The 25,956-nt window shown below is 41.5% G+C and overlaps 1 protein-coding gene across 22 annotated transcripts in view; it reads left to right on the top strand.

The window, feature by feature from the left end:
* FOXP1 (forkhead box P1) overlaps positions 1 to 25,515 on the top strand; it is a 386,145-nt gene extending 360,630 nt beyond the window's left edge. For 18 of the 22 annotated variants that reach the window (XM_062630323.1, XM_062630334.1, XM_062630321.1 and 15 more), the window contains 7 exons: positions 4,108 to 4,309; positions 4,415 to 4,494; positions 5,137 to 5,238; positions 9,862 to 9,983; positions 12,076 to 12,145; positions 15,658 to 15,824; positions 21,676 to 25,515. In XM_062630323.1, coding sequence (XP_062486307.1) covers positions 4,108 to 4,309; positions 4,415 to 4,494; positions 5,137 to 5,238; positions 9,862 to 9,983; positions 12,076 to 12,145; positions 15,658 to 15,824; positions 21,676 to 21,820 — 888 coding nt within the window. In that variant the 3' untranslated portion in view covers positions 21,821 to 25,515. Of the gene's footprint in view, positions 1 to 4,107; positions 4,310 to 4,414; positions 4,495 to 5,136; positions 5,239 to 9,861; positions 9,984 to 12,075; positions 12,146 to 15,657; positions 15,825 to 21,675 lie in introns of those variants that run through there. The other 4 variants (XM_062630333.1, XM_062630341.1, XM_062630340.1 and 1 more) reach the window with 2 other exon arrangements.
* The last annotated feature ends 441 nt before the right edge of the window (positions 25,516 to 25,956 follow it).

Here is a 25,956-nt window from a genome sequence, read left to right as displayed (position 1 = left end):
AAATCTTTTTTTTTTTTTTTCTTCTAAAAAGAGATTTAGGAGCTTTTTCATGTGCAGCCACCATTGTCATGCAAAATGTTTACACAAAAAGAAATCAGACAGCCCTAGTGGGAGAGCCACTTAACTGGAAATCTGTTTTACAGGGTGAAGGAGAAAGTTACCTCTCTGCCTTCTTTATATCTAAAGAAAATAAAGATACTCCGTCTTCACCTTTAATAGGAGGACATGCCTATTTCTGAAAAGAGTTAATAATAAAATCCTAAGCAGGATATTGAACGCTAAAACAGCTACAGTATTTGTGATTAAGTTAAAACAGTATGAGGAAATGTTCTCAAAACTCAGAACTGAACAAAGCACCCAATGAGGTTCAGTGACTGAATGTGCAGAATTTTAGGACCTAAAACTGTTGTGGGCTTTGGTGGTTTTCCTGTTGGTGTTTTTTTATTTCTTGGTGTTTGGGGGTTTTTGGCTCATGTGATCGCTTGCTTTTTTTTTCCATTAAAGGCTGGAGGAAATCCTCCCCCATCCCCAGTACAAACATTACGAAATCATTTAACCCTTTGGTGCAGGGGCTGTACTCTCCACTGTACTTGGAGGGTGCCCCATGTTGTGCCTTACTGCAGTACAAGAGTTCCTGCTCGTTGGGGTGCTCACTCCGTGACTTCGGCTCCCTTCCCCTCTGCCAGCAATGCTACCTCCTCCAAAAATTGCGGTATGTGGGAAACAGGCTGCGCACAAAATACCAACACGATCAACTTTTCTAATCATAGTAGCTTGTTTTTAAATAGAAAATGCAAACAGGGAGAAACTGTGTCAAGTTTCCATCAGGAAAAGAAACCCTCCCAGCCCGCTCCCTCCCTGATCTTTGCCCTGCACAATCACCCATGGCTGCGTTCACGTTTCTAATTGATGCCAATATTAAGATTTAATAGTTTACCATTCGGATTAATAATTCAAGATGGCAACAAAACCAACACCATTCATAATTTGTTATTCTGCTCTAATTCACAACCGATTTTTCAGCCTTTGCGCTATAGATGCAACAAAGGAAGCAGCTGCGAAAGTCTGCGGGAGGAGCTCAGCCCTCTCCTCCCTTACCCTATCTCATGTTTTGGTAACAGCACAGGCAGGGATGGACCCTGGCTGGAAGGGGAGAGTGTCATCAAATAAAACACAGAAAAAGGAAGAACTTCGCTAGCGATCGACAAGGTCGTGTTTCATTAACTTGTTGGTTCAGGCTTGCAAATGGTTGTCGGAGGTGAAACGCAGCAGACTCTCTGTGTTCCAGCTTTTTGTTCTCTCCTTCCTCACAGACTGCAGTCATGTTTAATTTGGAAACTGGGCTCCTTTGGCAAATTAGCAATTAGAACAATTTTGTGGGAATATGTATATGTGTCATTAGGTTTCCTGCAAATTAATAGCAAGAGCAGAGGTCAGGCAGAAATTTTCCACTTGACTGCAGCTCCTCTGTTGAGATTTGGCACTTTGTTTTGGAACGGCCACAGCTGCTCAAAGCCACAGTCTTCCTTTAGGAACTGTCTTTTAATTAGTTTACCTCATAGCCATTATTACAAATATTACTGCCTCCCCTCCTTGAAATAAAATTACTGTTTCTACAAAATATTCCAGTGACATCTTGCACCACTGCACATTGATGGTGGGGTCACTTGGATGCAGCGTTTAATCATTAGATCACCTCTATAAGCATCTCCTAATTAGAGTCCTTACAATACAATTTTATCTGGTAATTAGCTGAGATTGGCTGCTTCCTCTGTAGCTTATTAGTGGCAGCCCAGCAGTGGGTGTGAATCACGGTGTCATTTGTCAAGCCTGTTAAAGCCCCCCCTCCTTTGCTCGTCCTCTTCTGTGTTTATTCCTACTTGCTACCTATGCTGAAAAGCCTTAAGAAATTTAACTCAATTCAAATTCTTTAAGCAGGGAACGGTGACCTTTGTGGATCTTTTCTCGCAGTTCCCTAGTAGAAACAGATTAAATGTTAAGTTTTTGCACACTAAAAAAGGAAGGGGACTCTTTTGAAATGGAGTAGTTGGAGCCGTAATGATGAAGCACGAGCAGTGATCTTTGCAACAGGAGGGCCTGGCTGCCGAGCCTGCACTGGAGATGGGTTCTTAAAATTGATGCAGATTTGCTCGCAGTTATTGGACTGTTAAAATGTCCATTTAGAAACTGAGATAAAATACAGTAGATTTAACTTCATGGTGAGACCTGTCAGTTGTACTGTAATTATCGTCACTGGTCCTTTTATCATATGTAATAGATGGATAACAGGGAGACATTACTATATACATGTCCCTAATCAGTGTCCTTAAATCATGCCAGTCAACAATCGGAGCGGGCGGCATGTGGCGGCAGTGCTGGCCCCGCAGGGTCTGGGAAGGCATGCTTACCTCCACACTGCCGATAGCGGTTCATACTGGTGTGGGGGTCGCTGGGAAATCAATACCCATATTTCACCGCCTTTCACCATCCCTAGCTGGGTTCATGCTCTCCGGCTTTGCCCTGAAGTGTTAAGCGTTTCCCGCTGGAAGGCGAAGCATTGGTTGTAAGCCCCTGCTCAGGGGTGGGGTGTTTGCAGGTCCTCTGCTCACCACCTTCTTTCTTTGGAGATGCTTATGCGCCATTGCAGCCATACAGCGCTGGGTGTTTGTGGCTGGGGCTTCCCTACGCTTGCTCCTTCTCAATCCAGGGGGAAAGAGCAGTCACAATTTGCCTGTCGCTCAGCTGTGCCCTTCCTGTGGGCAGTGGACTTTTTGTATCAATATCCTTTCTGTAGTATTAGAGCCTTTTATTTTACCCTACCTTTGTTTTACACTACCTATTATTTTTATAAAGAAACATTATTTGTGGCTATTAACTCATATGAGGGGTGCTAATAGGAGTTTTCTTATCTGCTTAGTTTCATGCGAGGAAAATTAATACAGTGCCTTATGGATAAACATGAGATATTTGGGGGCATAGCCAAGTACTGCGCCTTGCCTTCATCTGAAAAGGTTTCATGTCAGGCAAAAAGGAATTTTAATAACGAGCAAAAGTTGTAAAATATTTTCCCTTTAAATTCAGTAGGAATTCTGCTACTGACTTCAGTGGGGTCAGGATTTCACCAATATTACTCACAAAACTGCCTAAGAGAAGGAAATGTGGAAGTAGTCAAAGAGCCCTTTTCTCAGTCGTCTTTTCTGATGTTGTAGTTAAGAGATCAGACTGTTTGTTTAAAATACTTCAGCAGGAGTGACCTACTGAGATGGAGAATCATCTTTCAAAGGATGGTATAGGGCAAAAAGAAAGGGTCGGGGAGGAATGTGGATGCTGGTTGTATAAATAGGGTTGTGTATTGAAAGCACTTGAGTTGGAGCTGGGTTTGATGCACAACCGTGGAGGCAGTTGTGTCTTACAGCCTGAGGTGGCAAACTGCCATTTATCCTGGGCTGGGCTTCATGCAGGTAATGGCGATACCTTCTGTCCTGGGAGGAAAAAGAAGAGTGGTGCCACTTCTGCAGGACTGAGTCCTTGCAGTATTTCATGCAGTGTGATTAATTAAATTATTCCAGTGTTAACCTACTCTGGGCTTTGCTTTTAAAATGGATGAACGGAGGGGAAGAAAGAAAAAGCCTAAATGCTGAACAGAGAGATGGAGTTTCTCCCTAGTACGTCCCTAGGAAAGTCTTGCCTTTTATTTTAAGCCTGATGCCTTCAGTAAAATATCCAAGACGACTGATTAGAAGCTATGCATAATGACAGCATGGAAATAAGAGATGTGTGGGGTTTAGACTGTGAAACAATGAAACTAAAAGAAAATACTGAAGTTATTATGTGCTGTGTGAGATCTTGTTCTAAGGTTTAGATAAAAGTTCACAATTTGGAGTTCCAGCAACGGGCTACGTTATTCTTTCTTTAAATCTCTTCAGAAATGTATATATTTATTTCACTTTACTGGCTCCTGATGGAGATGTTACAAGAGCACTTGGAGCTGAAGCAAGTACTCTCTGCTTCAAACTGAGGAAGACTCCATTACCAAGAATTTTCTTTGCAGCCTTCCATTAGCCAGAAATGCCATTTGTAACGAAACCTTCGTCCTTCCCTTCACAGCTGAATCTGGTATCGAGCGTCACGCTTTCCAAGACTGCATCCGAGGCGTCTCCACAGAGCTTACCTCATACGCCCACCACCCCAACTGCGCCCATCACTCCTGTCACGCAGGGACCGTCGGTCATCACTACCACAAGCATGCACAATGTCGGACCCATCCGAAGGCGGTACTCGGATAAATACAATGTCCCCATTTCTTCAGGTAAAGTGGTTCTGATGGTGTGGCCCCTTTGGTGGGGCAGCTTGTGTTGCCTGAATCCCAGCAGCAGCAGGCTGTGATGATAACAGAACAACTGCTCTTATTTAGCAGATATTGCCCAGAACCAAGAATTTTATAAGAACGCAGAAGTTAGACCACCATTCACATATGCATCTTTAATTAGACAGGTAAGCTGAGCCAAACGTGCATTTGGATTAGGAAAAAACTATCTCCCTATATGTGCACATTCTGGATTAAATAGATTTTCAAACCTTTGGTATGTAAGCGTGCTCAAATGCTCAAACCTTTACTATAAGGGTTTTTAGAACTGCAATATATAACATAATTGCTTTTGATTAAGTATTACAATACGATGTGATTATTAGGAAATTCATTTCACACAACAGTGAAAATGAGCCTGTTTAAAGATGGCAAGTCAATTATCACAAGCTACAGTAATCTCTGATCCCTAGAATTAATCTGAGCTCTAAATAATTACTGAGCTTTAATCAGCTAGTGAAATGTTTTGCATTTCTCTTTGATTCTGCTTTATGAATGACTGATAAATTAATATTTCTGTAAGGAAACAGAAATAAAAACTCAAAACAATTAGATAATTCCATTTTGAATTTTGCCATTGAACTGTTAAATACAGCCATTAATCTTAGTTCATATTGTGAAAAACCTCCTTCAGGTTTTTTGCTCCAAATCTCTTCTTCTTTTTCCCTTTCTTCCTTTTTTTTCCTTTCTGTATTTGGTAAAGTAAAACTGTGAGTGTATTTTGTACTGGTGTGCTCATAACTGATGTTGCAATCGCTTTGCTTCACAAGGCCATCCTCGAATCGCCAGAAAAACAGCTAACACTAAATGAAATCTACAACTGGTTCACGCGAATGTTTGCTTACTTCAGACGCAACGCAGCGACATGGAAGGTAAGCCTTGGCTCACCTGTGCCTCTTGCCTTTGCTGTCTGACATGTACAGAGCAGACGTTGCTGATGACATAACAAATTGTAATGACGTGTGGACATGAAAATGTAGATCGGCAGTTTTGACACACACTGGGTGCCTTATCTGCAGGAACAGTTTGATATTTGGCAGAAAAACTCTTCTGCCTTTGAAAACCACTAATTGAATCCCCATTATTGGCTTTTATGTTCAGGGATTATGTCATGAGTTCCTCTGTGTGGTTGCTGCTAGCAGTGAAACTCAAGCCCTTCAGCTGGAACGTATTAGGAAAGGAAAAAAAGGAGGTGAAGTTATTGTGTCAGAAGATATACTGTTTGTCCGTTAGTTATGCACACTGTAATCACAACGACCACTTTTTTCCCTAGGATCTATAGATCAGTGGATTTCTTTCCTCAATTGACTGACTCTTAACTGCATACACAGATCTGTTGCAAACCACCTTTTTTATAGTTTAAATTGCACAGCAGAAGCTTATTGAGCATAACATGGAAGAAGCAAGCTCCACAATAAGATAGGTGTTTTACAGAAATAAACTTGCTATTTGACACTTTAATTTCCTATCATAACTACCTCAGATATTGCTAGATAAGAGGTCTGAGGAGTTAATTTTATTTGGTATTTTGGGGGGCCACTTCTTCTCTTACATGTGGCATTACAATAGCCATACTGGCTTCTGAAGCTTGTGCAATGACAAATGAATGAATCTAATAACAGGATCTTGTATTGCTGTAAAAATTGCACCCCTGGTACTGTGAGTTTCTCTTAATCTAGGCGACTTTGTTGCTCTCAAGCAACTTCATATGACCAGGTAGGATGAGTATGTTGCATATGTGCGGTTTCATCAGCTCCTGTTTTTCCTGTCTCGGTCTGCATTTACAGTTAATTCCTTTAGATGATAGAGCTAAAAATGGTCCTTGGAAGTTAGCTTGGGTTTTAGCAGCATATTTTGCTTTTAGTTCAGATCCCAAGACCATGTTGTACATTTTTAACCTTGGTCTAGAAACTCTTAGGTTCAGGAAAAGTCGCTATGATTGCTGCTTTGATTCTTCACTGAAGTTGGAAAACATGAACAGTGTTTCACTTTGCAGCTTCCGTACTATCCAGAAAGGAAATTAACTTTCCCTGATTTAAGATCCTTTTAGACCTGCCTGTCTTTTGCTGCTGGAGTGGTTCCAGTAGGACTATTCAGCAGCTGCAGGTGTGGGTGCTGATGTAAAAATCCTATTTAATTCCAGCAGCAAAGGGAAGGGAAATGGAAGGGGAGTGGAAGAAGGTAGCAGGCAGCCCTGGTTGTATTTCCTGCAAGGCTAGTCTTAGGAATTAGCTTTGTTCATCACATAAAATCTAGTCCCAGAAACCACATACACTTGCAGTCTGCAGAGGAGGACAAGGGAAACTGGGCTGCAGACCCTCGGGCTTGCAGGAGGGCAAGGTGTGTCCCAGGAAAGCTGATACCCTTTGGAGACTTTGTGCTGGTGCCCGCATCCTGCTTCACTTAACAGGGGAGAAGAGCTTCACCCCAGGTTCCACCAGCAAAATTTTCAACTGCTTCAAGTAATAGAGGTTTTCCTGCTGAAGACTGCTCAGATTTATGCCAGCCTTCAGGAACAGCGGGGATGAAAATGCAGCTCTGGATTGGCATGATGGGAAGCCCACGGGGCGCAGAACAAGCACAAGGGGCTAATTGCAGAATCAGAATAATTTGAATATATACGTGCTGATTTGCACTCACCTTCAGCTAATGCTTGGGGGGCATTTGGGTTAGTGTTCCCCAAGTTTAGGGTCAGGGTTTGGTGTGAGCAAGCTTCCCTGAGCCCTCTTTTAAAAACACAGAAGAGTGCAGGAATAAAGACCTTTACAAAATGAACCTCTTTCCCAAAATGCAGTACAGCAGAGCCTGAGCAGTTATTAAAATAACAAACCCTTTCATTTACTACATTCAAGCATGTTCAGGGTAATTTTTGTGCAAAAGTGGCTTGCATACAAATATTTTTAACAAGGTAAATATATAATCTTACAATAATAGCTCCTAATTTTTCTGTTAAGCTGATTGCTGTGGGAGCACTGTGAACTGGTTCTGACAGGTCAGAGGCAATGTCTGTTTGCTTTTGAGTTTTTGGAGTAATTTGCTGGCATGGAGTTGCAGCTATGAGGCACGGGCTGCAGGTGTGGCTGCAGAACGTTGGAGTATTGTTCAAATAAATCTGTTAGATAGCAAGTATCCAGAGGCAGGGGAAACAAAACAATTCTTTTCTGCCATGAATTCCTTAAATGAGTGATCACAGGGAAAACAGAAAGAGCAGCGCTTCATGGATGTCTTGCAAATGTTCAACTTGTCTGTCTCAACATATCCAGCAGCCGTAACCATCAGTTGCACGTTGACTTCAAGAGAACAAAACCAGACTGTATTTTCCAGGATTAATGTAAAAAGTAATACAAATACTTCTGCTCAACCATGTATTTAGAGACTGTTTACAAATTTAGAGATCTCTCTTTGCTGAACTTTGCTGTGTGCGTTTGATCAACTGCTGTATGAGCTACAAGATCAGCTTTCACTGAGGGAAATAGCATTATTATTCTTACGTTTTGCTCCAGACTTGACAGTGTTCCCATTTTCACAGGAAACTGCCTGAGTTACCCAGATGTGGGCCAGCAGCCCTGTGTCAGGTTGCACTAATGCGGCACCCACCAGCAGTTGTTGAGCTGGCTGATTTTAGCCCATAAGGTGTGGGGCTTTTGGATGTTTTTCCTCCACCTTAAAATCAGGGATTTTGCCAAAAATTTCAAAAGTAGTGAAATCTGGAAGAGGTGGGAGGAGGAAAAACAAAATTGTTAAAAAGTAAGGGCAGAAGAAAGTAAAGGCAGCAGGAGGTAGCCTTGATGGGAGTGTTTGGATCTCTGCTACATTTCTGCTTTGCTGAGAGGGAAAGCATATTCAAGGTTAATTTTTCCACCATTTCACAAGCAGATCAGGGTGGAAAAGCCAAAGTGCTGGGATTGAGCTCCTATAGCCAGAGGAGATGCGTTTGCATTCAAGCAACTGCTGCGTGAAGGCAGTTTGAGCCCTGAATCTTTTCCTGCACCATGGGCAGGAGTGTGGGGACCATGCTGGTGATTGCAGAGAAATGGAAGAGTAGCAGAAGACTCTTAGCCTTTCCCTCCAAGGCACACACACCACTGCCTCTTAATTTACATGACAAATGCACTGTGCATACCCTTTGTTTGCACAGTGATTTAGACATTCATGATTAGAGCTCCTTTTCACAATGCAGACCTGATGTTCATTAAAAAGAAAAGCCAACAAAAAAAAAAACAAGAAGACAACGAAGGAAGGAAAAAAATCATAGTCCCTTAGTTGCCTAGACCCAGGCCATGTGTTTGGCTGGCATTGTGCCTGCTAACGAGTCAACCAGATTGACTAAATCAGTGGTGCCAGTGATAGGGAATTTGTTCGCCTGTATATTCTCAGCAAATGGCTTCTTCTGCTCTCCCTGTTTACCAAGCGCCTTTCAGCAGTGCTGGGGACAAGCTCCATGTACAAATTCCAGTGGCTTTGTAGACTCATAGAATCATTCAGGTTGGAAAAGACCTTTAAGATCATCAATTCCAACTGTTGTAGTAGGGTATTTCCTCAGAAAGCTCCTAAAACAGGGAAGGAGCATGGCACTCTGTTTGAGGAATAACAAGGCTCTCGGCACTGTTTCAGAGGGGCAGGGACAGAAAAGCCAGCAGCCTGCCAGGACATAGCGAGGTGTCTCGTTATGCCTGGCTTCATTAAATGTCCAAGCACGTTGGAGGATTTGGCCTGGCTCATCCTTTTGCAGCACCAAGCTGCATAGAGGACATCTGAGCATCGGATGCCATGAGCGTGGGTCCCTCTGGGTGATGAGCTGTGGGGATATTATCACTTTGTTACAGAGGGCCCTCCTCATGTTTTTACTTGGCAGAGGCTCAGATCAGTCAGTACAGTAGTCTGCCAGAAATAGGAGCCAACTTCCATATAAGAACAGGCCATGAAGGCAGGAGTCAGTGCCGTGCTGGGCAGTGGGGTGCTGCCGAGCCCCCGGTCCATGCAGTGGGTATGAAAGGAGGTTCAGCACCTGATTCACATTAGCCCAGCTGCGGGAAGCCACAACACTTGCTCCAGTGCCTCCCTGCTAAATTGAGCTGTCTGTACTTGTGTGAAATCCTTTCTAACTGCTTTCTTTTCCAGGAGGGGAGAAGTTTCTCTTTCAGAGCGTATATATTTGTTTTGAAAATGTCTTGAGCAATGTTCCTCTTGTATTCTGTATGAAATGTGCTGTATTATACAACATGCATGCTTAAGGTGATGGCTCTTCTCATTCAAACTGGGGATAATTGATAAGAGTAACTTGAATTTTTAATCTCAGGTTTAAGCTCATATTTATTTTGTCTTTGCAAAAGAAGATGTAAAGAGCTGGGGAAAGCAAGTGGGTGTGGGGAGGGGAAGGGGCTTAACATTGCAAAATGAGGACTGTCAAGCTGACTGTGCTGCTGTTCTTGGACAATGATGAGCATTTTCTCATAGAAAGTTTTTGAATGTTTTCTCTTTTATACTTGCTGCAGAATGCAGTGCGTCATAATCTTAGTCTTCACAAGTGTTTTGTGAGAGTAGAAAACGTTAAAGGGGCAGTATGGACAGTGGATGAACAAGAGTTCCAAAAACGAAGGCCACAAAAGATCAGTGGGTATGTCCACCATGTTTGAACTTCTTAGCCTAGCTTGGATCATGCTTACAGTTTAACGTAGAGGCTTTTGGCTGCTAGCTGGTGTTAGACCAACCACAGGTGGTTTCGCATTGTTTCAGTTAAGGGAAACCAAGACAAACATCTCATCACTACTGTTTGTATGCCCACCAGTACCCTGACCCTGCTTGCTTGGTGTTTGTTGCATCACATGCTAGTAGCTTTTAGGTGGCAATGCATATTAACCCTCACAAACCATTTGCTTATGCTTATTGCATTTTATTTTCTTTTTCCTTTTCCCTGTATTTGATGTCTGTTCTGTCCCCGATCCCGTGTCCCTTTGTTTCCACTTCATCTCCTTTGCTGCTGCTCTTGTCCCAGGGTGCCATTCGCACCAACCTCTCACTGCATAAGTGCTTTATCAGAGTAGAGGATGAGTTTGGGTCCTTTTGGACTGTTGATGATGAAGAGTTTAAACGTGGCCGTCATATTCAACGAGGCCGTCCTCGAAAATACTGCCCTGATGAAAACTTTGGCGAGCTTGTTGCACAGTAAGAGCTTTTACTTGCTTTAATTTTTTTTTCTGCTGTTGCTTTGCTTTGCATGATTTACCCATCTCATGTAGACTTGCATTTCACGAAATAGTGACATCACCTTTGCTGCTAAAGAAACTAAATTTTTGGTTGTTATGTGTATTTTGTGTGTCCTACTCTGATAATCCAAATGCCTATAGTAATAACTCTTCTTTGACATGCCTGTGATAGCATTTGTTTATAGTGCAATATAGACTAAAATAATTATCCACGCTAGCACCAAAATGCTGCTGTAGACCTGTCAGGAAGACAGATACATGCCAGGAAAGGCTTTAGATAAGTTTTAATTCTGATGTTTTCCTTTGGTTTCAGTTGTATGCTTTGTTTTGCAAAGAAACAGAGTAAGGTGCTTATAAAACAGAAACGCTGAATTAACTTCAAAAAGTTTGGAAGTGCAGAGTGAGACCAGCTGTAAAGATTATAATCAACAGGCCAACCTGTGTCTACAACAATGGTGCACAAATATTCCTGGGGTTCCCAAAGCAATTTTCTTTGACCTTTACTTGAAGTCCATCTCTCCAGGACAACTGATCCTTGCTGGTCCCTGTGGGAGGGACTCAGTTAAGACTCTTCTCACCATGATTTATTCCCACGTGAAAAAAAATAACCCAGTAATAAGTATACCCAGTGAGTGCTAAAACTTGTTGGAGATTTTTGCATTGTCACTTTTTATCTAGGTTGTATTTGATGATTCTTTTTTAATACTTTTTTTTCTCCTCTGGTGGAACCAGTGGTATTTAGATGCCTGCTACAGAGAGAGCAGATATGCTTGGCATTCATTTTCCTCAAATCTGACCCCTTATGTAAACCTAAGATGAGTAAAGTAAGGGTCCAGAATAGCACACCAGAATAGTTTTTATTAAAATGGCCTTTAGGGCAGCATGTTGTTCTGTGTGGTGTGTACTGCGTTGCTGCAGTGCAGCAGTACCTGCTGTCATGCATCCATGCCTGCAGCCCCAGACTGAGGGTGTTGGTGTAGCCAGTCCCTTTCGGGCCATTGCCTGGCAGGAAGTAACATGGCTCAGATCCTCTGTCATCACCATCCCCTGCTCCATTGCGAGGGACTCTGCTGCCAGCGACTTTGAGGATGATTTGCATGAAGCAGTATTTAAAATGTCCCATGATGCTTTTGCTCATAGCTCCTCATGATGGACCTTTACATGGTAACTGGCTCCCAGACACGGCGAATATTGGAGAATTTCTCCTGAACACAGCTAAAATGAGCAGAGATGCCAAGATGTGCTGCTAATGCAGGGTAGTAGAACACATGGTGAGGTAACGTTGAGAGATAATGATGTTCCTTATTTAGTAAAGGCAAATATGATAACTGTAGCCTGAAACTCAGATATTTTCTTTAAATTAAAAAAAAAGAAGAGAGAACTTGTGTGAAAAAAACAGTCTCAGCTCTAGTTTTCTGATGTGGGAGGAAACATTACATGCTTGAAACGCTCGCACAGAAGTTGGTTGCATTTAACTCTCCTTTTTATGTTTTTCTTATGCAGTAACCCTTCTCTTATTAAAAACATACAGACCAGCCACACCTACTGCACACCTCTCAATGCTGCTTTACAGGTAAGATTAATGACTGTAGCAAATATGCAACAGAGGCGTGTGTCTTCCCCACTCATTTCAAAATATATTAGCCTTGCTCTAATTAGATATTAAATTTTAATTCCGTTAAACTTTTTTCTTAAGTGCATAAAGCATCATAGTCCCTGGAGGCAAACACATATCAGGCTGCTTCAGCATTAGCTAGATGCTTAGCATTTTGAATATTGTGGCAAAAAAATTAAAAGTTCACTTATTAATATTTATCAGCAGTATCATAATTTCCATCCTCTTATTTCAGAATTTCACTTGAGGCAAAAATACCACAAGTGTAATTACTCTAGCACAGCTATTAATGTGCTGAATGATAGGATACTGCGGCACGTGACCTTCTATTGTTCATGGGTTTAAAGAGAAAGCAGATCATTTTTCCCCCTTTTCTTTTAAGGGCTATTTTTACATATCTTCCTATTGTTAGTAGAAAATAAACCTCGCAATTCCTATAGAAAAAAAAAAGATTCTTTTTATTGATTTAAACTGTAAGACACAAATTCTGTTTTTTCACTCTGTAGACACGCACAAGTGTTGGTACACAATTAATAACTTGCAGCCTAAAAGTGTGCATGTCTCGGGCTCTTTTTCATGCGCTATATTCCCCCCCCCCCAAATCCCTGTCTCAGAAGCACCAGGTAAAGTCAGTATTTGCTACATGAACCAAAGATATGAATGCATTACTGTGCCCTGAATTTGCAAGGGGGTGTGTGCATGTTTGTGTGGGGTTCAAGCCTGTTCCATACATTGTGAATTAATCTGTGTGTGATTGCACCCCAGTTGTTTGTTGAGGGTTGCTTCTCAAGAAGTTCACTGATGGCTGTATTTGCTTGGGCAGCTGCATTTTGTGAAAGGTTTAGCAGACTTCTCTTTACAGAACCAAGAAACAGACTATTAGGAGAAAAACAAATGTTTCTTCTCATTTGAGTTCATGCAGTAACTTCTGAAAAGCAGAGGAAAGCATGTTTAAATGAAGCAACTGTAAATACCATTCATTAGTAACTTATTTTCCCTTGAGTCTTGTGAAGTGTGATTTTTTAAAGACTGCTTTGTCTCTTGAATAGTATTAAGATTACAAGCACATTTTACATTCATGAGGCTGAAAGGCAAAACTGAAATGATCCTGCATTTCTTCACATTGTTAACTATGTGACTAATTTCAATTAATATGCTTGTCATATGGAACTGTTCGTGTTTTATTTCTGAAACACGTGTCGTTGTCGTCATCTCCATCCATTCTTGTCTTTTGTGATAACCTCCAAACTGTTTCCATTTCCCTGTTTTCCTGGAAGTGGCATGTACTCGTGCCCACCCCCCATAGGATCCTGTGAACCGAATTGATGGAGAGAAGAGCCTGGGCCATATTTGCTACCACTGTGATGCCTCTAATAAATGGGGGTGAAAAATATACATTGCACTGGACAGGGCCTCTTTTTTGGTTGAAAATATACCAGTAGGTTCATCTCTGTTCTCCCCCCTCATTGGATTTTTGAGGCAAAATCCCAGCAGGTCCTCAGATGCTGTGCAGGCGTTTGGGTGAATCCATCTGGTGGCTGGTACCATGTTGGCATTTCAGGCCTCGCTTGGGCAGCAACCTTCCTCTTAGGACACAAAGCCACTTTACCTGCCAGTGCCTGTGTTCAGCCTAATTAATAATTAAGGAGCAGTGTTCCCTAGTCTTTTGGGGACATCACCAAAGACTGGTTCTTTGCACATCCCTGGGATGGCAGGCTGGTTTTCTTTGCCTGTGGGGTGTCAGAGCTGCCCCTCTCTTTCACCCAGACCCCTCTGACATACTCCCTTGTGTGAGGAAGAAGCAGCAGCTCTCTCCCCTCTGTGTGTGGAAGGGACTGCAGCTCTCACCAGAGCTTTCTTTTCCCAGCGGGTCACCGGGGGCTCCCAAAGCATCCCCGTCCCCTCTTATTATCTTTATAGCTGATACTCCTCGTGTCCCACCTCTCCCCCAGTAAATTGCTTTACTGCAATTACAAGTTATCACTATGGGTGAAGAACTTGAGTCATTATTTTGCCAAGTGCAGGAAATATGAACCATTCTTTGCATCCCCTAATCACAATGAGTTTGCCGGTTGTTGAATCAAGAAGATAAAAATAATCCTCCCTGTTAGAATAGCTTTTGTAATCATCTGTGACACATAGGGCTGCACATGGAGAGGTCAGCATAAGGAAGAATAAAAGGGGCTATGCTCCTGAAGATGCTGCAGTCAGTGCTGGTCGTTCCTCCCTTTCCTCAGCCCGGTCTCTGGCTGTGCCTGTGAACATCTCTGCTGGCTCAGATAGCAACAAGCAAGGAGTTTTGTCCCATGAATTAGGAGCAGGCGAGAGGGTTCAGTGGGGAGTACATTTGCATGGAGTACATTTGCATGGATTCTCCTCCCATGGGCAGGGTTTGCATCACACAGACCTGGAGCCTGATGGAGTTTTTGCCTCTGCTGCTGCAGCCGGCTGACCTCCCTCTGGAGCAGGTGGAGCGCTGCCGAGCCAGTGTCTGTGGCTCCCCAGCACTCAGAAATCTGTGGATGATGTCAGCCAGATCCAGCTGGGATGGGTGAAATGGTTGAATGTCCTTCAGGTCCCTGGGTGCTGCGGCCTTGGAAAGCTGCGCATCCCATCCCTGCCAGACACTTGGCTGCTCCAGGGCTTGGGGCTTCTGCACTCACACCGCTGCCGCAATGGGCACAGGACTGTGCCGTCAGCATGAGCTAATACTGACACACAGTAAATATTAGCAGGCAGAACAGTGGGAATCAGAAGGAAAATATTTAACAGTTCATTCTCTTCCTACGAAGATTTCCATTTAGAAAGTTAACTCCAGTGTGCCTCTGCATGGCATTTCTTTAGAACAAGTTAAAATGGAAATAAAATGGTCAGGTCTGTATTAGCCAAGGTAAGAGCTGAGTTGCTGAAGCTTAAAAAATTCACATGGACTGGTTCAGTTCTCGGGTAGATCAGTACAACTTGACTGATCCAGTTAATGCTAACCACTGGTTCACACTTGGGTCCCAAAGAAAACCAAACTCGGTACCGCTGCCCTCCTGCTTGGTGCCCGTTTGGTCTGGTACAAAGTTAAGCAGCTGAGCAAGTCCTGATTTTTTTCCCCTTTTCATTAAAAACAAAACCCAAACCTAAGCCACAAAAAAACCCCAAGGCCCCAAACATAATTTTGCAAAATGAAAATAGGAAAAGGACGTTTTATTTTTTCCAGGGGGTTTAATTCCAAATAGGGAATGGAAAGCTCTGTCCTGTCACAAACCAATACAGCTATGAATGCTTAAACCCAGATGTAAGTGATGTTAAATTTCCCTTAGTAGAGTCAGGGTAATACCTATCAGAAAGCACAATATTTTAAAACCTGGTAATTGCAAATAATGTAAATGTGGAGAATGTTTTGGAAGAAGTGAGCATGTTGTACAATGTATAAAAACGTTAGTCATGGCTTCTCATATACGTGTTTGTGTCCTTGGCAGGCTTCAATGGCTGAGAACAGTATACCTCTATACACTACTGCTTCCATGGGAAATCCCACTCTGGGCAATTTAGCCAGTGCGATGAGGGAAGAGCTCAATGGTGCAATGGAGCATACGAACAGTAACGGGAGTGACAGTAGTCCAGGACGTTCCCCTATGCAAGCAATGTAAGTACAGCAGCGGCATGCGTGTGGCTCTAGGGTTGTCTTACGGTCTGCTGAAGTGTGATTCTGGAGACCTTCATGGTTGATTCGTGAGGTTCATGGATGAAGCAGCAAGAGTAGACATCTCCACTTGGAGACATGCTTAGATTCTTTTAGGTTCTTAGTAAAACAGTTGTTTACCAGTTTCCACATAAAACCCATCAGCTCAATCCAGTCAGACAAGCACACAGAGCTGTAAAATTGTCGTTCTCAATTCTTGTTTTTAAGCTTAGCAAAATCTCATAGGCAACTGCATTTCTTGGAGAAAAAAAATGTGATTTCTTTCCCCTTTGGTCCATGCGACAAGTGTGGCCAGTGGAGCAGAGGTAGGAAATGGGCTTGTTTGGTGGGTCTAAAAAGAACCACTCAACACACAACAGCCTTACTAAGCATTAATGATGGCACACGTGAAGGTCTGCTTGATTTATAGGTTGCTCTTAAAATATCAAAAGGAAAATTAATAGGAGCATTATAGCAACAGACGGCAGTATAATGAGGGCATATATAACCACATGAAGTAATAGGGGATCGCTGTCCCTGCTCAACGTGAATGGCACCCGGGCAGCAAGCTGGAGCAGGAAAAGGGTAAGGCAGGAAGGGTGTGATGCCCCAATGGGTGTGCTCAGTATTTATGGGGTGATGGAGTGAGTTTGCAAAGCTGTAAACTCTCCCCTCCCCTCACATTACACACTGGGTAATTGGTGGCTGGTGAGGAAGCCGGCATTTATAAGTCTCGTAGTTCTGGAGCAGTTGGGTACATATGTGAACAACCGTGCGCAAGAGCCACGCTGCCTTTCTGCTCCTCACAACAGGCTGTAAAATTACTGGCTGGATTGCTACGACTCACATTACACATTAAAAAGAGAACTAATTTGTAGTCTTTTACTTCAAAGTAATTTGAATAAGGGATTTACAAAAGTAAGTCTAAATCAAAAAGTAGAAAAACATTAACCTAATACCGTGATTGTAATTAGTTGTGAAACTAATTAGCATTTAATGGCAAAAAAAGTTTCCCACCTGCATAATGTGTTGTCAGAGGGGAGGGGGCACGAAGAAATCTGAGGCTCTGGGTGCTTTGATATTGCAGTATTTTAAATCAGTGCACAAAGTGCTTTGAAAAAAAAACAACTTTAAAGATGGCAACATTCATTTTCAATTAATAATTAATTTAAACATTGTCTTTTGCCATTTACTTCAAAACATTCAAATAACGTGTTTAGCTTTTCCAGTGATTGTTTGTGCAGTATTAATTATCTCCCTCCAAAGTAGCGTTGCATGACACACTTTCTGTCCCTCACAAACAGATTCATCTTGAGGCAGTTTTAGTCACAATTCGTTATCCTCTGCCCCGTGACCATGTAGGGCCGGCGTGAAGGAGGAGTGGGGGGACATGGCTTTTCTCCAGAAACAAGGCTTCTCCCAAGGGTTTCTCCTGGCCTAACAGACAGGGATGAATGTTTATGATGTTGTGTTAATCCAAGTAATTATTTTTTAGCAAGTTCAAGGCTAGTGTAGTTCATGCGCTTCTCATTTCACCTAAGGTTTCGTTGTCTTTGAAGAGATTGCAAGGAGGGAAAAATAACTGAGTTGAAACAGGCTAGGACATCTTCCAGAACTGTGCATAGCTGTGGCCTTTGTTGCACTTAATAATCATCTCTTAGCACATTGATACCAAGGTGAGGGGCACAGAACAAATACTGGAGAGAGAGGAGGTCAGGGGGAGCGATGCCTCATTTTCATTATTCACCAGAAAATCCAATTTTCTGTTGTAATATGGAAATGATTGTTTCCTGAGTGTTTTCATTTTCTCAGAATTGATAATATATGTGTTCTCTGCTCAACATTTCTTTTTGCTTAAGTAAAATGTGACCGGGTGATGTTCCAATAGCAGCCGCTGAGCTTCCCCTTAAAATGGTGTTTCTAAGTAGTTCGAAGGGATCTAAAGCCAGAACACCATTCACTCATCACGGGGTTTTACCCTGTTTACTAAATACAGTCATGAGTCAACAGCAAATTTCCAGACGCTGTGCAACCTCTTCTTTCCCGTCAGCCTGCTTTGCGAATGACATTTTCCATTTTTTTCTCTGAACAGATTTCCTTGTCATCATGCAAATTATTTTTTAAACAATTTCAGTGTATTAGAAGAAATCAAGCTTTAAACTTTATTGTAAGGTTTAAAGGACCTTGTTAACATGACAGCTAAGAAGTCTAACACTTTAGCTGAAGTCTTATTACCGCTCATTTGTTTCCTTTTTATGACACATTGAACCACAGCTAGGTTTTTCCTTTTTTTTCCCCCTTCTCTCTCCCTCCTTTTGAAACACTAGAAAGTAGTCGCATAATTACAGCTTGGGGACATAACACTTTCATCCTGATATGCTCCAAAGGTAGCCACAAAGCAAACTACTCCATGCTGTGTGCACCACCAGTACTCAGTGGCTTTAAACAACAGTCAGCTTTATTAAAAACTCCTCTGTTCCCAGAGTGGACAAACAAAAGAATTACTCAGATGTGAAAAGAAGGGGAATCTGTGTTCAGCAAGGTTATTTATTGTTAACCCCTTCTGGAGTCTTAGGCGTCTTCTTAAAAGGAATGTGCTGAGATTCTGCTACTACGAAAACAGAAATGGGAAACCCTTTCTTTTTAATTCTCTTTCTCTGCCCCCCACCCCCTCAGCTTTTTTTTTTCCTTTTTGCTTAGGCCAGCATTTACCTTTTCTGTAATTCAGAAAACTGAATCCTTCACTATCTAAAGGAAGTTTTCCTTCCCCAGTTTGGGGTTTTGGTGAGCTGGTAAACGGAGATTCAGGCTTAACTTGAGAGATACGAACATCTCCCTTTGCCCTTGAGCTTACTTAAGCTTATTTATTTCAGATGCTGTGACACGTTTGAGCAAAATCACGGATTCAGTAAGGTTTCCTCCTCACACGCTACTTTGTGGTTACAGCTGACAGAGTACACAAGGAGTTGATTTTTTGTTGTTGTTTTCCTGACAGCTCTCTCCCTGGGGGGGTGTGTTTCCCAGGTACCCTCCTCATTTGGGGCATGGAGTTTTTGCCAGGCGCGCTGTCTGGTGTTTGTGTGACATGTGAGCTGCTGGAGGAGGCTGGCGTGGCTGTGCCACCCCGTGGCTTTCTGGCCCTTCCTGGCTTTGTCTTGCTTGGGGTCAGACGGCCCTTTTCACAACTCAGTGCTTGCTTTGCTTTTCACTCCTGAAGTTTTGGACTTTTTTGACTTGTGGGAACCACACCAAAACTCAAAGAGAAACTCAGTTAAAACCACCTGGTTTCACCTGCTTTCATAACAAAACCAGAAGGGGGGCAAGAGTTTGCTTTGGAAAGGTTCAGGGGCCTTTGAAAGAGCTTTCACAGCGTTTCAGGTGGTTAATATACTTACCTGCTAGCACCGATTCACTTCTGCCCCCCGGCCAAGCAGAAGGTGGTGGGATGCAGTCTTTGGGCAAACTCTGGTCCATGTAGCAAAGCCACCTCTGCTGCATGTGGCGTGTGTTCTCCTCTCTCCTTTTAAAATTTCCCATTTGCATTTTCAAAAATAATACTTTTTTAAAAAATAAAACACAAAATCCACAAGCCCAGCAGCAGCATCAAAGCCAGAAACAAGCAAATAGGACTTCTAAATTAAAGCAGCAGTAAAAGAGATCACTGCCATAAAGGCCGGGTAGCACACACTTTATCCATCTCTGTGTGTAGGCACTTTCTGCCCCTTTTTCTTCTGTTTTTCATTTCATGTTTTCTCCCAAGTGAGGGGCCCCACAGCCTATTCATAATACAAGTTTGCCTAGTTGCAGGTAATCAGCATGGTTTCACATTCATGAGGGCCACGAGCCGCCAGGACAGTTAGCACACGCACACCTCTGCGGTGACGATTGCTTGTGAGACTTTTGATGTGCTTGTGCTAATTCCTAACCTCTGATGTTTGAATCATCTCGTCCCAGTATTTTTTTACCCCTCCTTTTTCAATAATTAGGTCAAAACTGTACGAGCAATATCTCTCATTGTATTTTTTGCAAAAATTATGCAACATGCAGAGGAACCTTTCTGCTCCCAGAGTATGTTGATGGGCCATGTGTCCATCCCTATCCATTCTCTGATTCTATAATTTGAAAGTAAAAAGTCTGTGTACATGGATATTGCATCACTTCTTCCTTTGTCGGATGGGTTGGAAGACGCAGTTAATACTTAAGTATTGATCTCCTTGACTTTACAACTCAAGAAGTTGAAATATGTAGGGACTTGAAAGGCATTCACAGCTCGCCTTAGAGAGGTCTGTAGTCAGCATGTTAGATGCTTCCTAAACTCAAGTCAAAATAAATAAGCAGGGTGTGGTACACCTTCGCAGTCTGTGCAGGGGTACAACTGGTTCACCAGGGTCATTTGCAGTAGGCAGAGTACCTTTGGCTTGTACACGGCTACCAAGCCCATTTTGCCTGTTTGGTGATTTATTCTTGCTGTCCACCAGTGCAGCAGAGTACAAACAGTATTGTCGTTCCTATCTACACAGACCATAAAATAAAATGCAGCTATTTTAAATCATTCATTTTGAAGGAAAGCTGCACAAGAGAGAAGTTCTTACAAGGAGGGTTTGCGCTTCAGATCATGGTTTCACAGAGCCTATGTGAAAGGGTTAAGTCAGCTTGCATGGAGAAAACCCAAGACTCTAGGAGGTGGATATCAACTCAATGAGAGACAGAGTGGGACTTGAACTCATTAACACTTTATTTTAAGGGATTGCCTACAACATCAATTATTTAGGAAGCAAACAGGGTCTCCATTGCTGTGTCGCATTATTAATACTTGGTAATGTCAATAAAATCCTACTTTCCTTTAAAGTCCCAGCAACAAGACACTATTGACTCACATGGCTATTTTACATTTCAAAAGCTGTTGAACAAAAAGAAAAGGGGGGGAGGAAGGTAATTTGTATTTGTATAGGATTTGTTGTAAATATGATTTACGAACAACAATTTTCAATTGTTATCATACCCGTTTTGAATGACCAAGCCCCGTTCCCCCGCGGGTTATTCATGTGCGATGCTGTAGTGAGAAATTTGGCAGATCTCATCTCTTTAGTACATCCTTGTGCCCACCATGAGCTGGGGATCATGTTCTGCCTTGTTTACAGCTGACAGTGTTATTATTCTCGTTAGGACTGTGCTTTCTTATCATATTGTTGTGTTGAGCGAGCCTTTTCCTCTCTGTTTGTGTTTCCTGGCAGGGCTTTTCTTCCCTTATTGACAGTTTGTAAAAATATGCATTAATTTGGAGTTTAAAGCATGTATCATGGTGTCTCTTTGCTGTGTTTGCTTGAAGTTGATTAATGATAGAACCTCACTTGGGGTCGTCCTCTGGAGAGTTGCCTCACAGGTTCTGCATGTTAACGAGAGACGCTGCACACACAGCGCGCGATGATTAGCCCAGCCTCTGCTGGCTCGGCAGACTGGCAAACCACTGCTTTGCCATTCGGGTGCTTATTCTGCTTATTTATCCAAAGATTGTATTAACTTAATATGTCAGCTGAGAGCGTTTTTCTCTCGATCCCAAGGCGGAAGCCCAATTGAGGCGCTCCTCCCAGAGTGTTTTCCCAGGGAAGTTGCGCACTGCTTGCGTGGTGTAGCCTTCGCTCGGCTTTAGTGGCTAGTGCAGAAGCTGAGGGTCTTATCCTTGATGAGCTGGAGCTCTTAGACCTGGTGCATCAAGTCTGAACCCCCAGACCACCATATCTTTCTCCCCAAATCAAGTTGTGAAAAAATTTTTCAACGAGCAGCTTGCTGATTGACCATGGTTTTGTTTTTCCAGGCACCCCGTGCATGTCAAAGAAGAACCGTTAGATCCAGATGAAAATGAAGGCCCGCTATCCTTAGTGACAACAGCCAACCACAGTCCAGATTTCGATCATGACAGAGATTATGAAGATGAACCTGTAAATGAGGACATAGAATGAGTATGTCTGACATTGTTAATGCTGAGAATGAAGATTGGAAAAACGCGTCAAAACTTAGCTGTGAAATCTCTCCATTATTGTACAGTCTGGAGGATTCTCAGTCCACTTTGACAACTATGAAATATGTTAACTCTTAGTGCCATCAAGTATCCCATTTGGGAGTATTTTTGATTTTTCTACTTTTTGTTGAAAAAAGGAATTTGTACTCTGTGCATTGGATGGACTTGTTTGGTACTTGGGATTTTCCTCTCTTACAGTCAACATCAGTGTTGTAAATTTGCTAAACTGATTCACTTGCATTTAGCAGCCAGCTGTGGACTGCAGGTCCTGCCAATTTTGGACATTTGAGGACATCAAACTGAGCATGTACACCTGAACTGCAGATCAAGTCTTTGCCCAGATTTTAAGGATTCCAATGGACAACATATTTGCACAGTACTGCATGTTGATTATCACTGCCTTTACTCCATATTTTTGTTTTTTGGTTGGTTTCTTTTTTTTTTGCCTTTTTTTTTCCTTGTTTTTTTGCTTCCATTTGGGATGGGGAAGGCCTGTGTGTGCACGTGTGTGAATATGTGTGTGTGCGTGTGAGCGTGTATATCGGGGAGGGGTTAAAAGAAAAAATTATCCCAAACATTTTAATGTATTGCTTTTATTCCCCCGCCCCACTTCTCCTCTACCATTTTAAGTTCTGACCTCAGGCCTCATCTGGGCCCAGGGCCTCTCAGAGGCTTCAACGTTTTCTGTACTTTGTGATGAATGTTAATAGGTGTTTTTATTATACGAAGCTGAATGTCATTGAATTGTTTGTAGTTTTTTCTGTCATTCATTCCAGTTTCCTTCAGATGCCACCATGTTTTCTTTAGCTATGGAAAGCATTCCATTTCGGTGTCTCCTTTTTTTTTGTTGTCGTTTTTTGAAAAGGTCCCAAATGCTGCACGATACATGTGGAAGGGTTGTCCAACGGAGAGAGAGGAACGAAGTACTGCAAGAATGAGAATGAATGACAGATGAACATAGAAACACTGTAGGAAGCAACACAGATTCATTCCACAAAGCAGTATTTTTAATATATTTTCTTTTTGTTTGGGTTTTTTGATTATTTTTTTATTACTTTTCTTTTGGCAGCAATGGTGAATATTAGCAAATGCCACAAAATTGAACAGCACAAAGAAATATATGCAGCACCAACAGAGTTCACTTTGTTAGAGGATGAATAGTACAGTGGCAGGTTCTCGGTTGGTTAACACGAGTTCTAATGGGTCAACAAATCTTTCTGGAATATCTAAGATTACAGAGATGGGCACCTATACATTTATTATTACAATTATATTTTTTTTCTTCTTATGCATTTGCATTTGCAAATAGTGCTTGGAAAGATGACTTCATTAAATTGTTATTGTACATGGTGATGCTTCACGGTTAAACATCGGCTCAGAATTGCTTGGTGGCATTAATCTGTTTGAATACAAATTAGATTTCAGATTGTACTTGTTACAGAGTTAATAAGGACAGAGGCCCACTAATGCTAAAAGTGTTAATTTTCAGCTGTGCAAATCCAGTACTGCAGTTAAGATTGTTATGCAATATTACACCAGCCAGTATGGAAACCTCGCCATAGGAGACAGGAGATCCAGGAGAGAATTCGCTTGTTAAGGAAAACTGGCAAGGCTCTTCAAAGCAAACATGACATACAAAATTTGTTGTGATAGGTCAATAAACCTTGGTCACCAAACACCTAAATATTTTCATTCTGCAACCACTTTCCATCACTCATTTATTTATGTAGGACTGTAGCTTTTTTATTATTTCAAAAAGCCTTTCAGAGCTTAATTTATATTCTTCTTTGTACCTTTCTTTTTCCTAAAATTACCAAAGATATTACACAAACGTAAATTATGTTCTCTGTTATATGCTTTATCTTATGAAGCCAAATATCCTCTTATTGTTGATCAAAGGAGGTTGAAGAATTTAGAGGGAAATGACAAGATGTGGGCTATTGCTAACCTGAGAGGGAAACTGCTCCTTTATTCTAGAAAATTTAGAAGTCCAAGTAGATGTCTGAACCAAAGTTATTACTTTTTATTTGCAATTCTTTACAGTGACCAAAATGAAAGTCTGTAAAGAGGAATCGAGGAGAGCTTTTGAGGCTAAAACTAGGAATCAGTGTTACTGGTGGAGCTATGAGAAGGGAGCTGGAGAAAGCAAAGACACAGTTATTTTGTGGAAGATTAGAGTATCAGATAAAGGAGACAGTTTAATAAAAGACAGAAGAGAACAGAAAAGCTCCCACAATTAAACTGGACAACATAATAGTATTTCTAGAATTAAAAGAAAAACAATTTTTTGGTCTTTGGTTCTGCAGATTCTGTGCCACTTCTGTTCCGGGACTGTGCTAGGATGACTGCTTGAGTTTTGGTTGATCTTGGCACATTTGCTCAGTTTTGTTTCAGTTTTTTTTTGGTCAGCATTTTTCATGAGGAAATAACACTCCTGTCCACTCATAAGCTTTGGTACAACAAATTTTATTGGCAGTTACTTTGATAAAAACTCAACTCTGCTTTCTGTTTCAAAAGACATAAAAAAAAAGAGAAGAAAAGAAAAAAAAAGGGCAGTCTGTGGTCATTTGAAACATTTTTTCTTTTCATTTAAATTATATCCAGGCAGCTTCGTGACGTGCCGGCGGTAGCCAGATGGGGATCATGAGAATTGAGCCCTGTGCTTCTAAACTGAGTGGTTTGCTGGTTAGTTCGGGATTCAGAAGGGGATTAAAATCTGGTAGATTAGTTCATCCTCAGCATGTGTAGCTAGACATGAGTAAAGATAACAGCATGAGAAAACTGTTAGTACGCATACCTCAGTCCAAACTGTTAGGGAATGAGTAAATAAAAAAAATACATTTCACTCAGTTGCACTTAGTTGTATGTCTTGCATGCTTAGTCTAAAGACTGTAGCAAAAACAAAAAAAAAACTTAAAAAAAAGAGAAAAAGAAATAAAAAATTAGATTTTAACATATCTGGCAGGTGTCGCAGCCTTGCAGAAGAACCAACTGAAAATCTCAGGCTTTACATCAAGCAAACTTCACTATGATTTTTACAATTCTGATTCTCTATCCCTTTGGATATACAGTTGCTTCTTTAGGGAGGGGTTTATTATGTTGTACATATATATCCCACTGTGTCTGTGTGAGCCTTTGTCTTTTGGGGGGAGGGTGGGGAGGGAGGAAAAGGTGGAAAGGTCCTTTTTTTTAGATATCATTCCTCAAAAGGAATAAATGCAGACCTGTTTGTCAAAACACCTTTTGCTTTTTGTGCAACTGCTTTATATTAACTATACTAAAAAAAAAATAGCTTTGAAAAGAAAAAAAAACCTACTGTATGTAATGGAATTGCAGAATACGCTGCACATGTATTTTATTTAGTTATCCTTGCTTTAAGAATATTGGATGACGTTTGCTGACATGTGGGAGAAAATCCCTGACTTTTTTTTTTTCAGCTTTTAAATTGTAACATAGTTGACAGAGTTTTTTCTCTTTTTTTTTTCTCCTGTTATCATTGATCGAAGCGTTTTTGTACAGTTTTTGTGTTTAAGCTGGTTTTTTTGATACTTTCCCACCCCTTCTGTTCATCTTACCACTGCCTTTTCTGGCTGTCTTAAACAAAGTTCATCTATTTGAAAGGAAAAAAAAGAAAAATCATTAAAAAAAAAAGGAAAAAAAGGAAAAAAAAAAAGAACTGTTTTTCTCCTGCTGCAGTAAATATTTTGCATGATGAATTCCAGGGTCACACTTTCAAAGTTTATCAGTGAAGTAGTGATTAATAACGGGGAGTGTCAAACTATTGAACTTTTGTATAAAACAAGAAAAAAACTTTACAAGGTGCCAAGATGTAAAGACAATTTGTTACATGTTTTTTTTCTCAAAGAAAAGCGTACATTATGAAAGTAGTACCATGTATCAGGTAAATCGCTGTCAGGAATGAGAGTCAAAGCCTTCCTTGTCCACAAAACAACAACCCCAAGTTTGTAAATGTAAAACCTGTTGGGTTTCTGCATTCAACTCGAAGTGAAATGAAAAATCAAGGCTTATGTAGAATAAGTGACCGCAAAAAATGACCTTTTTTGATTCTCACTCGCA

Source organism: Pezoporus occidentalis, unplaced genomic scaffold (genome assembly GCF_034315485.1).
Source record: "Pezoporus occidentalis ecotype Australia unplaced genomic scaffold, CSIRO_AGI_Poc_V1 ctg35, whole genome shotgun sequence".
Lineage (NCBI taxonomy): Eukaryota > Metazoa > Chordata > Aves > Psittaciformes > Psittacidae > Pezoporus > Pezoporus occidentalis.
The sequence above is the reverse complement of the archived record's forward strand: the minus strand, read 5'-3'. Positions and strand labels throughout refer to the sequence as shown.